Here is a 14,133-nt window from a genome sequence, read left to right as displayed (position 1 = left end):
TGGATGGATGGATGGATGGATGGGGTAGAAAAAGGGCAGATGGGTAAGTAAGTGGATGAATATATGGATGAGTGGGTGGAGAATGGATGGTGAATTGTTGGTGGATGAGTGGGGGTGCAGATATAGTGGGAATAATGCAGGCTTTGGTGCCTTCCAGAACTGTATTAGAATTTTAGCTCCACAGACTATAGGTGGATGGATGGAAGTCTAGAGAAAGGTCCTTCTTTCTTGATTCAGCCACCTTGGTTCACACTGAATCTGATGATAGATTGCCATGGGGATGACCCATACCTCATTCAGTTAATGCTGTAGGGTCTAGTGCTTATGGTCACAGTATTCTATGAATGATATTTCATACATAAAATATGTATGGGGGCTTGAAACTGCTAGTTTTACTCTAAATAATTCTGACCAAAAGAAGGAGCCAAAGTACCTAAAACATCAACTCCAAAAAGGATGCTGGTCCATGCTGCAATGTTTTGCTCTACTTTCTGTGCCTTACCTCACTCATGTCCCTTCATTTCAAATCCCTGTCCCTCCTTCCCACTACCCCTGTTCCATACCAATCCTTAAAGTCCAGCTCAAATGCTGCCTCCTGCAGGAAGCCTTCCCTGACCTACACAAGACTTCCAAATCCATCCCTCCCTCATCTGCTCCACTCTTTATTATGCAACTTTTGAAGCTATATTTTGTGTCAGGGAAGTACAGGAGTCTAGAGACAGCAATGCTATCTATGCTATGTTTGAGCATTTAAAAGAAAATCCTAATAGGATTCACCTTTACCTTGTGATACACCCAGAGAATTATGTGGCATTACCTGGAAATGCTGGTGTTTCCCATTTAGTTTCCTAGCCATTTGAGTTTTCCCTAGTTTTGATCTGATACTCTTTCCAGAGGTGCCTGAGAGAGTCTCCTAGGGTAGAGGGGAGGACAGAGAAGGGATGGGGAGGAAGGTTCCCAGGCAGTTCCCAGCCCTGCCCAGGAAGTCCAACCACCCCCTGTCCTTGCACTAGACTCTCCCCCCCCCCCCCCACTTTGTGTTCTGGATCCCAGCCTGCTCTCTGGGTGCTGCCCCTCCTCCACTAGGATGATGAATGTTAACCCTAACCGCCTTTCCCAGGTATGCTACCTAGACCGCCACAAGCCTCGGGGCCGGAGGGACTGCACACCTGGTCCTCGTCCCTGTGGGTGGACAAAGGGTAGGAGGCAGTGGCCACCAAGTTTAGGGTCTTCAGAATCCTGTGTTGCTGCTGGTACTTCAGCATAACCCAAAGGACTCACTCAAATCCTAACACTGTTGCAAACACTAGAAAACACCAGCAAGCACGCGTGCACACACAGACAAGGGTCCTGTGACCCGTCAGGGCCATGGACTGTGCTGTAGTCATCCGGGGGCCATCCGCACTGCCGCGCACGTGCATGTTTGCTAAGTGAAATGGCTCTTTCACCTACATCAGGCAGTAGGTCTGCACTCTGTTTGACAGAACCTCCTAATGTGAAAAGTAAATTCAGGCTGAAACCTGCATCTTTCAGAGCAGGGAGAATTGTGGCAATCTTCCTCTTTTCAGCCCCATAGTTGATAATTCACACACATTCTCTCTGATCCCCTTAGCCTCCTCCAAGTGAATGGTAGAACCCCAGGTTTAGATAGGGAAACTGAGGCCCAGAAGACGGCAGCTTGTCCACCAGTGCCCGAGTAGCAAGTACTGAGAGCTGTCTTCTTCCTGCTTTCAGACTTCTCGCTCTCTCCTTAAATGTCTCCATTTTATTTTTTGCCTACAGTATGCACGCAGTGGGACAGTGCGTGAACCTGAACTTGCAGATCACAAAGAGAAGGGTGTTGACGTCTTAGATCATGTGGAGGGTGATCAGGAGGCCAGCTATTAAGAAATACAATGTTTAGAATCGTGCTCCCTTAACAGTTTGTCATGGGCCATTTTGTAAGGCTGGGTGCTCATCTGTTTGGATATTTATTTGGAGGATAATTTGACTAGTGTCCATTGCCCCGTTTAGACAGTAATCTCCGTGAGGACAGAGAAGATGACTACTTTGCTGGCCAGGATTTCCCCTGCTCCTTGGCATGATGGCTGGTACATCAGTGGGCATTCAATACATACATGTGAATGAATGATGTGTGGGTCTCCTCACCTACACTGATGCAGGTGTGAGTTTAAGCAAATTACATGTGTGAGCTCCTAAAGACTTCACAGGGAGTCATAAGGCAGGAATGGTCATCTCCGTTTCACAGATGGGGAAACTGAGGCTCTGTGTGTTAAATATCTCACAGGAGTGCACCTGACCCAGGCTTTGACCCCAGGCCTGCCTGGCTCCAGGGCACCACACTCTGGCCCAGGGAAGGCACGGGCTGAGGGCTTCCCAGTTGCCCTTGTTGCACAAATGTGTCTCCTGGACATCCCGCCACCCTCTGCTCCGAGTAACCATCTCGGATCTGTGCTGTGTTTGTTTGCAGGCTGAGGAGGCAGCAGGGGCAGAGCGGCCAGCTCTTGGACCCAGAAGGCCGGGCTGGGAGCCAGACCCAGGGCAAGCTCCAGGACGGGTGCAACCACAACATTCTAGCCCACTCCTGCTCCCGTGGCTGCAGCAGCTAAGCCACCACCTGTGGCCACCTGACGGGACTGCGCACATCTCTGTCCTGCCCACCGAAAGCCCCTCTCTGTGCTACGATGGTCCCTATCTCACCCGTGATGACATCAGATGCAGAGAGAGCCTTGAACTTGGAGCTGGGAAGCCCGGGTTCTCGTCCCAGGTGCCTGACTGATTCTCTGCGTGACTTTGGACAACCTTGCCCTTCCTGTGCCTGTTTTCTGCATCTGCCAAAGGGGTTAAAACAGCTCTCTGTCTCTCCTCTAACTACAAGGTTATTGGGAGAAACCAAATGGATAGCAGACATGCAAAACCTGTGACATTTGTGAAATTGTTTACACAGGCAAAATACAACTTTGATATCTGAAGTGCACTCCTATCCCACAAAGCAATTAGACCATCCCAGCTTTGCAATTTGGTCCATCATGGCTCATCACACAGTACTTTTGAAAATGCAGCCCAATGGCAAAATAAACATCTCTGCGCCTGCCCTTCCAATGGGAATACCATTCCCAAATCCTGGAGCAAAACCTGAAGTGTCTTCGTTTGCCTTCTCTGCCAGGCCAGTCTTTCTGACCCTTGAAGAGGGCATAGCCTACACACCAGCCTGGTCCCCTGGGTCTCGATGCTGCAGGTGCACATCTGCCCTTATTCACAGAAGACTGCCTCCCACCTGTAATTTCAGCAGCTCCCCACCCCCAACCCCACACCCTGCACCGGGATGGCAGGCAGATGCCCTTCAGAAGGTCAGGTCACTGACCATCAGTCACTCCTCTATCGAGCGCCATCAGAGTTCCTCCCAAAACTCAGTCCCACAGCCAAATTCTGAGTCCCCATCCTCCTTTAGGTGTTTTTCCTGTGAAGGGTGTGAAGTGGTCTCCTCAGCATTGTCTTAAAGAGGGCCTCCAAATGCCACTGATGATGTGGCCCTGTATTGATGGATAAAGAAGCATGGTGACTAGAAAGTTCACTCTAGAAGGAGAGTAGACTCACACAAGGAACAAACTGCTGAATGACCAGTTTGGGGAGACCCCGGCCTCTGAATGGAGAGAAGCTGTTAGCACCAGGGACAGAGCTCAGACGTGGAGTCAGGCTCGTTCAGAATCCAGCCCTGCTGTTTACTAACCGGAAGACCTTAGGCAAACTGCATAATCACTCTTGTGTCATTTCCTTGTTTTCAAGCGGTGATGATAAAACCAGCCTTGCAGGGTTGTTATAGGGTTCAACAGCATCCGGTGCGTGATGCACCCAGCATGCACCGCTCACTGAATGGTAACCACATTTTGTGGGCATCACCATCATCGTCTGGAGAAACTATGTCACTCATTTGGCAGGTCACTTTCTGTAGAAATAAGCTTGGTGTTTAGGATTCCTTGAACTTTTCTTCTGGAGTCTTTGAACTCTGTTTGTCCCAGTTAAAATTTCAAGTGTGTTTTCATTTTTTTCTTCCAACTTCCGGTCTTTACTTTTTACATCATGAATCAATCCTCGGGGCTGTCAACGTCAACTCTTGGCTATCTTAAGAGATGTTTTAATGGATGGTGTGGTTTTGTATTTTTATTTTAGAAACAGGAAATGGTCATTATTTTCCTCCTTTGAACCAAGCCTATTTCTCGATTATGTTGCCCACATAAGTCTACTTGTCTTGCACACTTGTCACTCTCTGTCCCCCATCGGCACTGTCCTGTTCCCTCCAGGAAATCACAGGGTTGCTCCTCTCTTCACTGTGACCCAGGCAGCAAGTCAGATTTCTCGCTGGGCTGAATTCGTGATGTAGGGGAGAGGAGCTGGAAGCAGCCCGAGAGACACTGGATTTCCTGGCTGTGTTTAAGTCAGTGTTGTTTCCTGTTCAGAATAAACTATTTCTTGGACATTCCTTCTTACAACTTTGTTCTTATTTGGGGTTGGGTGGGATTGACCATGTTCCTCTGAGTCAAAGGCTCAAGCTGAATTAGAAACATAAAGGTGGGAGGGGAAGGATCCCAAGTTGGTGATGTGTTTATTTTACTCACAGGATACAACCAAACTTGGCAATTCAAGGCTCCACCCAACTTGATCAAAATTTATATTATTATTATTATTATTAAATGACCATCATCATAATGATTATTTTACACTAGAAAGGTGTGATCTATGTATTAGCGGGAAAATGACAGAAAATTTTCTACCTAGAGGAAAACACTCTTAAAAGCTCAAATTCCAGCTCAGACCTTTATACAGCACACATGTGGGTGCAACTGAACCAGCATTTGCTTTATAGCGCAGACTTCTCTATATGCTGCCTCCCTGTTTTGCCCACCCTGCCGTCCCTACCTGGGATTCCTTTCAACTCCCATCTTTGCACGTCAAATACGTGCTTCTCAAGAGTCAGTTCCACCTCTTCATGATGCCTTCTGGTCTCCCAGCAACACTAACACAAGCCAGACGTAATCTCTTCCATGTGCTTGCTCATGCATTTTCTGTAACTTTCTCTTGGCTCTGATGCAGAGTAGGGCTACTTTTGCCTGTGGCTCATCCTCCTTGCCTTCAAGCCCTTAAGAGAGGCCAGGTCCTCTTCATGGCCTGTGTCTGCACCCCACCCTCCAAATTCCAGTCCCAACACTGCCTGGTTCATAAGAGGTAATCAATAATTTTGGAATGAGTGAGATAAGAGCAAGCCCAACACAAATTGGTATGGGCTGGGTGAAGCTTCCTTTTGGTATCCCCCGTCTCCTGTCTGGCCCCACTACCGCTTCCTGGGGTTTTTTTCTCTCCAAGTCCCAGTGCTGCCCCACCCCCACCCCCACCCAATGGAGTACCCAATCCCTGTCCACCCCCCTCAGAGACATCTCTCCTGAGTTCCAAGTGCCAAAAGAGTTTTCCCTAATCCCTCACTCAAACCCCCATTCCCAGGGTATGTAGCCCCAGCCCAATACTGGTAAGCAAGCAATCTGATTAGAGAAATTCGTACCCAAGCAAGAATTTGCATTAGGATTGCGATTTGAAATCTAGGCATAGTAGGACAAGCTGTAGAATGGTGGTGTCAACAGGGCTCCCCTGCCTCCACTGGAATATATTGCAGGATTCTCATGCCAGTGAGTAAAAACAATTCATATTTAGAGTAATAGTAATCCCAAAGCTGGATGCTATGAGTGCCTTCCCGTTTACTGGCACATGTTACAGTATATTGTCCCAAACTCTCCTCCCCACTCCAGGCTGTGAATTCCATCAGGGTGGGCTATGCACAGCTGGCCCCCAGCACAGAGCTGCCTTTAGGCAGGTTCCCAATGGATGTGGAAGGAGTGCAAATGTGCACACAACCCCACCTTGGCTCCCAGCTCCGGCCACGTTTAGCAAATGCCTGTGACTTTGATGATTCAGTTCATGCTCTGTGCCTCTCACCATTTCCTTTTCCAACCAGGAACATGAAATCATGATGAGACCTCTCTCATGTTTAATTACTAACTGTCACAGAACATGAGTAGCTTTTTTCGTCCTGGGTAATCATGGACAAACATGATTAATGGATTTCCCTCTCAGTGTCTCTGCACTCTGTGTTGATTCCCCATCTCCCAAACACACCCTCCCTAATTCTTTCCTCTCTGTAGAGAGAGTGATGTATTACACACAGATCCTTCCCAGGGGTCAATGCTGCCATTTTGCATTTTCCTAATTCTAGGAAGTTTTTTGTACAACCACGTTCTATGCTTAGCCCAGTGGCATTTCTGAATAGAAATTCATTTCACGTGCCATTTAGCCAACTCTTAAAAATTAAGGGTAAGAGTGGGGGGCTCTCAGATGATGTTCTGGGCAGGATGAGAAAAACCTGAATCCTGTTGTGCTGACAGACCTTCCTCGTGTCCCCAATCCCCACTATAATAGATTCTCAAAGGAGCTCATGAAACAATAGCAAAATAGGATTCAGTGAACAAGCGACCATACCAACACCAAAGCCCTCACACAGAACCCTGTGAGAAGCTCAAGTTAAGCAAGAAGACCAGAATCAGGGTCTTAGCAAGGCCCTCTACTCTTCTCAAATTTTGACCCTGGCACCGGCAAGTTCAAGATGCCAAGCGTAGCAGTTCCAGTCATTAGTAATAGTGGCCCCATCAGTGACTCAGATTCTAACCAACCAGAAGAGAAATTCCTCCTTTGTTGTGGGGAAAGAGAGGAAGGGTTGATCACAGCCATTCCCGGCAGAGGACAGTGTGTGAAAATTCCCTTTGGGAAGTCCTACTCCATCAGAGACCAAAATCAAATAAGCCCAGGATTTAGTCACTCTCCTCTTTATCTCCTTCTGTAGAATTTCCCCACCCTCACCTACTTAAGACTCTTTGAGGTCACAACCAGGGTGTGATGGTGGATGTGCTTTCCTGTAGTATGCTTTATGTCTATACCTCTGGAAGAAATAGTTCCATATCCTGCAGGGTGTTGCTAAAGTCTTTTTTGCAAAGTCCCAAAGGTAAGAAAGAAATCTGGTCATCTTCCAAGAAGAGCAATTTATTCAACATGGCTTAAGCAGAGAGTAGGTTTTGGCAAGTGTCAGGTGCCCATCTACAATAGGAAATTTCATTGCCATAATAGGTGAATTCCTCCTTGAACCATTTATAACCTATTGGGTGGTTGCCACGGTGACCGGTATGATTCAGCCACAGGCCACTTCATCGGTCTGGGTTCCGTCTGGGTTCCAGAGTGGAGACATGTGTAGCAGAAAAGCAGTCAACCCAGGATAGATGTGCAGAATGTGTATGTCTTTGCTGTTTCAAGCCACTGATATTTGTGGGATGTTTGTTACTGCCACACAACCTAGTCTATTCTGACTGGTCCAGTGTTATTGTCTCTCATCAGTCCTGGTCTCAGAACCATGATTATCAAGAACAGACACTTAGAAGCTCCAGGAAAAGGAGATTTGTCAGAAGGACCAAGAGGAAGGCAATTGATCCCATCTGATGGACGATGATGTCTTCCAGGCAAAGAGAACCAGCTGGGCAAAGACCCTGAGTTAATAATTACCTGGGTCATTGCAAGAAAAGTAGGGAGGCCAGGGAGGCTGGAGCTTGGTGGTTGGAGTGAAAAGTGGTAGAAAATGAGGCTGCAGAACCAGGCAGGACCAGATCACGGAAGTGCTGGGAAACCACAGGGAGGAATTTGGATTTGCATGACAAGATGCCCTGGAACTGTTTGAGAGAGGGGGGATGACCACTGTGCAGACAAGAGACCATGGGAGGTGGGAAGGAGGGTGGCAGCTGAGAGGACACCATCTAGATGGATGGGCAGCAGTCCAGAAGAGACACTGGAGCTTGGATCAGGGTGGTGGTCCTGGTGACGGGGAAAAATGGATGGATTCAGGATGTCTCTGGGGGCCTTGAAGGACTGTACTGGAGTGGAAAAGGAATGGGACAGGACTTTGGAGTCGATTTTCAAGCCATTTGAAATCTCTGTGTCCCAGTCATAATACCTCAGAGAAACCATCTTGGTGATTAAGCAAAACCATGTGTTTACTGCTCCTGTTGCCTAACGTACAATGGACGCTCCGTGAAAATTATCCTCTCCTCTCCTTCCTCCCACTTGTGAGAGCAATGAGAACTCTGGATGCTTTGGGTTGAGCTCTTTCCCATCTGCTTCTCTTCATGGCGAGCTGCCCACCACTCTATAACCTGCCCTGTGAACACACACACACACACACACACACACTTTCTCTCTCAGATACAGACGTCTGCCATGCTTAAAGGACATCTCTGTAGGAGTCTCTGGAGAGGTATTTTTTTTTTTAAAGGCTGCTTGTTTGCAGAAGGATTCTTTTAAAAGTATATCAGTTTGCTTTCTGCCATAAGCAAGAGGAAATCCAATTTTAACTGCCTGACACACAAAAAAGTACTATCCCTCTTAACAATGAGTCCAGGAGAGGGACAATGTCAGGCTTAGAAGAGGTCCACAGATCAACAACACCATCAGGGGCCCGGGTTCTGTCCAACCTTCTACACCGATATTTCTAATGTGTTGGCATCGTCTTCAGACTGGTGGCCCCACAGTTGTGCACATCATATCCAGAGACAAGAACATTGAGGGGTAAGAGGGACTCTACATTCCTGCAGCTTTCTCTCAAAGAAAGAAAATCTTTCCTAGAATCCCCCAAACTTTCCCTCATGACTCTGGTCAAAATTGGGTCTCATGCCTCTCCTAAACCAAGCACTGGCATGGATGATAGAGGTGGTTTAGGCTTCAGTAAGCTGCAGATGGGATCATTTTCCTCTGTGTGATGAAGGAGTGAGTGATACAGGTGACCAAAAGGGAAGGTGCATTAGGAATGAGGGAGGAAAAATGGATTTTGGCTGAGCACATGGCTCTTAACAAAGGGAAACCCAAATTTCACTGAATTTGAGGGAAAATATTACAGTTTTATTAGCCATGGTACCCCCACAAAACTTTCTGGCTCTGATTTACCAAAGACAGACAAGAGGTAGCAGAAATAGTGATTTCATATTTTATTTTTGCATCTTAAAATTCTGTCCTATGGAAAGAACTAGCTCCCAGTCATGTGTGCTTTATGGTGACTGTAAATTGTAGGACTTTAAAATGTTAGAGGTGGCAGGCAGTGCTGATGGCTCGGGCAATGGGGAACTGGCATCTGCTGAGACTCTACCACCTGCCAGGCTCCAGGGCAGCTGCTCCACCCAAACTGTCCCATTGGATCCTCAGATCTTTGCAAGGCCAAAAGCATTAACCCCATTTCAAAAGGGGCAACTTAGGACCTGGAGAAGTCCTAGTTTATGGCATTTTCCCAAACCATAGAGTAGCTTTCCACACATGATAAATTGAAAAAAGTGCCCTTATACATCTCCAATTCTAAAAATGAATTGGAGAGAGGGGTTGCCCTGAAGTTCTGCATCTCCCAAGGCCAAAGCTCCAAAAAATGCACCAAACTTGGCTGAGATCCCAATTCGCCCACCAATGAAGAGTGGCAGGAAGGTAGGTCATAGGCAAGCATGGCAGTTATCCTGGAGCCTGGTGCACTGGACCTAGTGACTCACTTCTAACTGAGAGAGCATGGAGAGGGAAAAGCAGTAATGTGGCTGTGAAGAAGCCTGACAGACACCACCTAAACCAGACAATCAAAGAACAACACCCATGATAAGTCATGTTGCTGTCAGGACCTACTGAGAAGATATGACAGGAAGGATGCTTCATCCTTGTGGTGTACTTCCCCCAAATCCATAACCCCAGTCTAGTCATAAAAAAATCCCACCAGACAAGCCGTGACTGAGGAGCATTCTACAAAATGGGTGACCATCACTCACCAAAGTATCACAGCCATGAAAAATAAGGAAGATGGGAAAACGTCACAGATCACCGGGGACAAAGGAGGTATGACAACTACACGAAATGAGATGACCTCAAATGGCTCACAGGACAGAGAAAGGACATTAGTGGAAAAACTGGTGAAACCCAAAAAAAGCCCTGTAGTTTAGTGGATGGTAATACAGCAAAGCAAAGTTCTTAGTCTTGACAAATGCAGCATGTGTATATAAGATGCTGACGGAGAGGGCGGAGCAAGATGGCGGAGGAGTAGGAGACCTGGATTTCGTCTGGTCTCAGGAATTCAGCTGAATAGGGATCAAACCATTCTGAACACCTACGAACTCAACAGGAGACCGAAGAAGAGAGTAGCAACAACTCTCTGAACAGAGAAGCGGCCACTTACTAGAAGGTAGAACGTGCGGAGAAGTGAATCCGAGGCGATATTCGGGAGGATAGACGCCGGGGGAGGGGGCCTCCGTCGGCCGCTTCTGGCAAGTGCTAGAGCCGCGGAGCACAACATCGGACCTTTTAGAAGCCGGCTCCGCTGAGGGACGTCGCTGCAGTGGCTAAGCGGGGGGTGGAACCCTCGCGGGACAGTGTGGTCTCAGGACCCTCGGGGTCACAGAAAGACCGGGGGTGCCTGAGTGCGGCAGAGCTCCCAGGTATCGGAGCGGGGAAGCCGGCTGCGGAGACGGAGCCGAGGAGCGGGCTCTCAGCTCGGGGTTTCCATAAACTGTGATCCGCGGCCCAGTCGGGCCACTGCTCCTGCAGCAGGGACACAACAGGCGGCAGAGCCGGGGAGACTCCCCTTCCTTCCCCGGGAGGAGCGGTGCGGGAACGCACCGCAGGGATCTGCTGGGTTTGGAGACTCCACGCGGGGTCGGGTGCCGGAGATAGAAACGCTCGGTCACAGGCCGGGTGAGCACGGAGTGCGGCCGGAGACCGGGGACACGGGAGTGACTGCTTTTCTCTGGGGGCGCACTGAGGAGCGGGGCCCCAAGTTCTCGGCTCCTCCGGGCGAAGATTGGGAGGCCGCCATTTTCACTCTCGTCCTCCAAAGCTGTGCCCAGAGCTTGCAGGGAACAAAAGCTCCTGAGAGCAAACCCAAGCAGATTGCTTAGCCCGGACCAAGGTTGGGGCAATTCCGCCTCCGGCAAATACATTTGGGAACCACCGCAACAGGCCCCTCCCCCAGAAGATCAGCACGAACAACCAGCCAAGACCAACTTTACCGATTCATGGCTTTTTTACCATGATTCATTAGTTTTTCAAAGTTAATTTTTAACTGTTTTTTTAATTTTTCTTTTTCCCTTTTTCAACCAACATCTTATCAATCTCTTTTTTAAAATTTTTTTTATTTTTCATTTTTAGAGTCATATTTTATCCCTTCATAGTAGTTACCCTTATTTTTGGCATATATATATAAGTTGTTCTCTCTTTAAAATTTTAAGATACAGTTTCTTCTAACAGATCAAAATATACCCTAAATCACTAGTGTATGGCTTTGTTCTAGTCTCCTGCCTGATCACATTTTCTCCCCCCCTTTTTTTTAAATCTTCTTTCTTTTTTCAAACAACTTCTTATCAATTCCTTTTATAAAATCTCATAATTCTCGTCTTTACAGTCATCTTCCATCCCTTCATTGTATCAACCCTTATTTTGTACATATATAAGTCTTTCTTCCTTTAATATTTTAAGAGGCACTTTCTTCTAACAGACTAAAATACACCCAAAACCTAGTGTATGGCACTGATCTATACACTAGCCTGATCATATTGATCATATTCTGGTTTTTTTGTTTTGTTCTGTTTTTGTTTGTTTATATCTTTTTCTTTTTCTCTTTCTCTTTCTTTTTTCTTCATTCCCTTTCTTTTCCCCTGGTTTCAGGTCTTTTCTGATTTGTTTAGAGTATATTTGCTGGGGACATTGTTAACCTGTTAGCATTTTGTTCTATCATTCATCTATTATCCTCTGGACAAAATGACAAGATGAAAAAAAATCACCTCAGCAAAAAGAACGAGAGGCAGTACCATCTGCCAAGGACCTACTCAGTACGGACATTAGTACGATGTCGGGCCTAGAGTTCAGAATCATGACTTTAAAGATACTAGCTGGGCTTGAAAAAAGCATGGAGGTTATTAGAGAAACACTTTCTGGAAAAATAAAAGAACTAAGATCTAACCAAGTCGAAATCAAAAAGGCTATTAATGACATGCAATAAAAAATGGGGGCACTAACTGCTACGATAAATGAGGCAGAAGAGAGAATCAGCGATATAGAAGACCAAAAGATGGAAAATAAAGAAGCTGAGAAAAAGAGAGAGAAACAACTACAGGATCACGAGGGCAGAATTCGAGAGATAAGTGATACGATAAGATGAAACAACATTAGAATAATTGGGATCCCAGAAGAAGAAGAAAGAGAGAGAGAGGGGCAGAAGGTATATTGGCGCAAATTATAGCAGAGAACTTTCCTAATGTGGAGAAGGAAACAGGCATCAAAATCTGGGGGACACAGAGAACCCCTCTCAAAATCAATAAAAATAGGTAAACACACCGACATCTAATAGTAAAACTTACGAGTCTCAGAGACAAAGAGAAAATCTTGAAAGCAGCTCAAGACAAAGAGAAAATCTTGAAAGCAGCTCGGGAGAAGAGATATGCAACCTATAACGGTAGAAACATTAGATTGGCAACAGACCTATCCACAGAGACCTGGCAGGCCATAAAGGACTGGCATGATATCTTCAGAGCACTAAATGAGAAAAATATGCAGCCAAGAATATTATATCCAGCTAGGCTGTCATTGAAAATTGAAGGAGAGATAAAAAGGTTCCAGGACAAAAAAAAAGTAAAGGAATTTGCAAACACAAAACCAGCCCTACAAGAAATATTGAAAGGGGTCCTCAAAGCAAAGAGAGAGCCTAAAAGCAGCATAGACCACAAAGGAACACAGACAATATACAGTAACAGTCACCTGACAGGGAATACAATGGCACTAAATTCCTATCTTTCAATAGTTACCCTGATTGTAAATGGGCTAAATGCCCCAATCAAAAGACACGGGCTATCAGATTGGATTAAAAAACAAGACCCATCCATATGCTGTCTGCAAGAGACTCATTTTAGACCCAAAGACACCCCCAGATTGAAAGTGAGGGGGTGGAAAACCATTTACCATGCTAATGGACACCAAAAGAAAGCTGGGGTGGCAATCCTTATATCAGACGAATTAGATTTTAAAACAAAGACTATAATAAGAGATGAGGAAGGACACTATATCCTACTTAAAAGGTCTATCCAACAAGAAGATCTAACAATTGTAAATATCTATGCCCCTAACATGGGAGTAGCCAATTATATAAGGCAATTAATAACAAAAGCGAAGAAACACATTGACAACAATACAATAATAGTGGGGGACTTTAACACCCCCTGACTGAAATGGACAGATCATCTAAGCAAAAGATCAACAAGGAAATAAAGACTTTAAATGAAACACTGGACCAAATGGACTTCACAGACATATTCAGAACATGCCATCCCAAAGCAACAGATAGACATTCTTCTCTAGTGCCCATGGAACATTCTCCAGAATAGATCACATCCTAGGTCACAAATCAGGTCTCAACTGGTACCAAAAGATTGGGATCCTTCCCTGCATATTTCAGACCACGATGCTTTGAAACTAGAAATCAATCACAAGAGAAAAGTTGGAAAGAACTCATATACATGGAGGCTAAAGAGCATCCTACTAAAGAATGAATGGTCAACCAGGAAATTAAAGAAGAATTAAAAAATTTCATGGACACCAATGAAAATGAAAACACAACTGTTCAAAATCTTTGGCATACAGCAAAGGCAGTCCTAAGAGAAAAGTATATAGCAATACAAGCCTTTCTCAAGAAACAAGAAAGGTCTCAAATACACAACCTAACCCTACACCTAAAGGAGCTGGAGAAAAAACAGCAAATAAAGCCTAAACCCAGCAGGAGAAGAGAAATAATAAAGATCAGAGCAGAAATCAATGAAATAGAAACCAAAAGAACAGTAGAACAGATCAACGAAACTAGGAGCTGGTTCGTTGAAAGAATGAACAAGATTGATAAATCCCTGGCCAGACTGATCAAAAAGAAAAGAGAAATGACCCAAATCAACAAAATCATGAATGAAAGAGGAGAGATCACAACTAACACCAAAGAAATACAAGCAATTATAAGAACATATTATGAGCAACTCTATGCCAGCAAAT

At 45.8% G+C, this 14,133-nt stretch overlaps 1 protein-coding gene across 3 annotated transcripts in view; it reads left to right on the top strand.

The window, feature by feature from the left end:
- Positions 1-4,480, top strand: part of STK32B (serine/threonine kinase 32B) — a 416,268-nt gene extending 411,788 nt beyond the window's left edge. For all 3 annotated transcript variants that reach the window (XM_025887383.2, XM_025887382.2, XM_073891418.1), the window contains one exon: positions 2,471-4,480. In XM_025887383.2, coding sequence (XP_025743168.1) covers positions 2,471-2,609 — 139 coding nt within the window. In that variant the 3' untranslated portion in view covers positions 2,610-4,480. The remainder of the gene's footprint in view (positions 1-2,470) is intronic.
- Positions 4,481-14,133: the final 9,653 nt, after the last annotated feature.

Source organism: Callorhinus ursinus, unplaced genomic scaffold, assembly GCF_003265705.2.
Source record: "Callorhinus ursinus isolate GAN/ISIS: 27379988/994484 unplaced genomic scaffold, GSC_fseal_2.0 scaffold4, whole genome shotgun sequence".
NCBI lineage: Eukaryota > Metazoa > Chordata > Mammalia > Carnivora > Otariidae > Callorhinus > Callorhinus ursinus.
The sequence above is the reverse complement of the archived record's forward strand: the minus strand, read 5'-3'. Positions and strand labels throughout refer to the sequence as shown.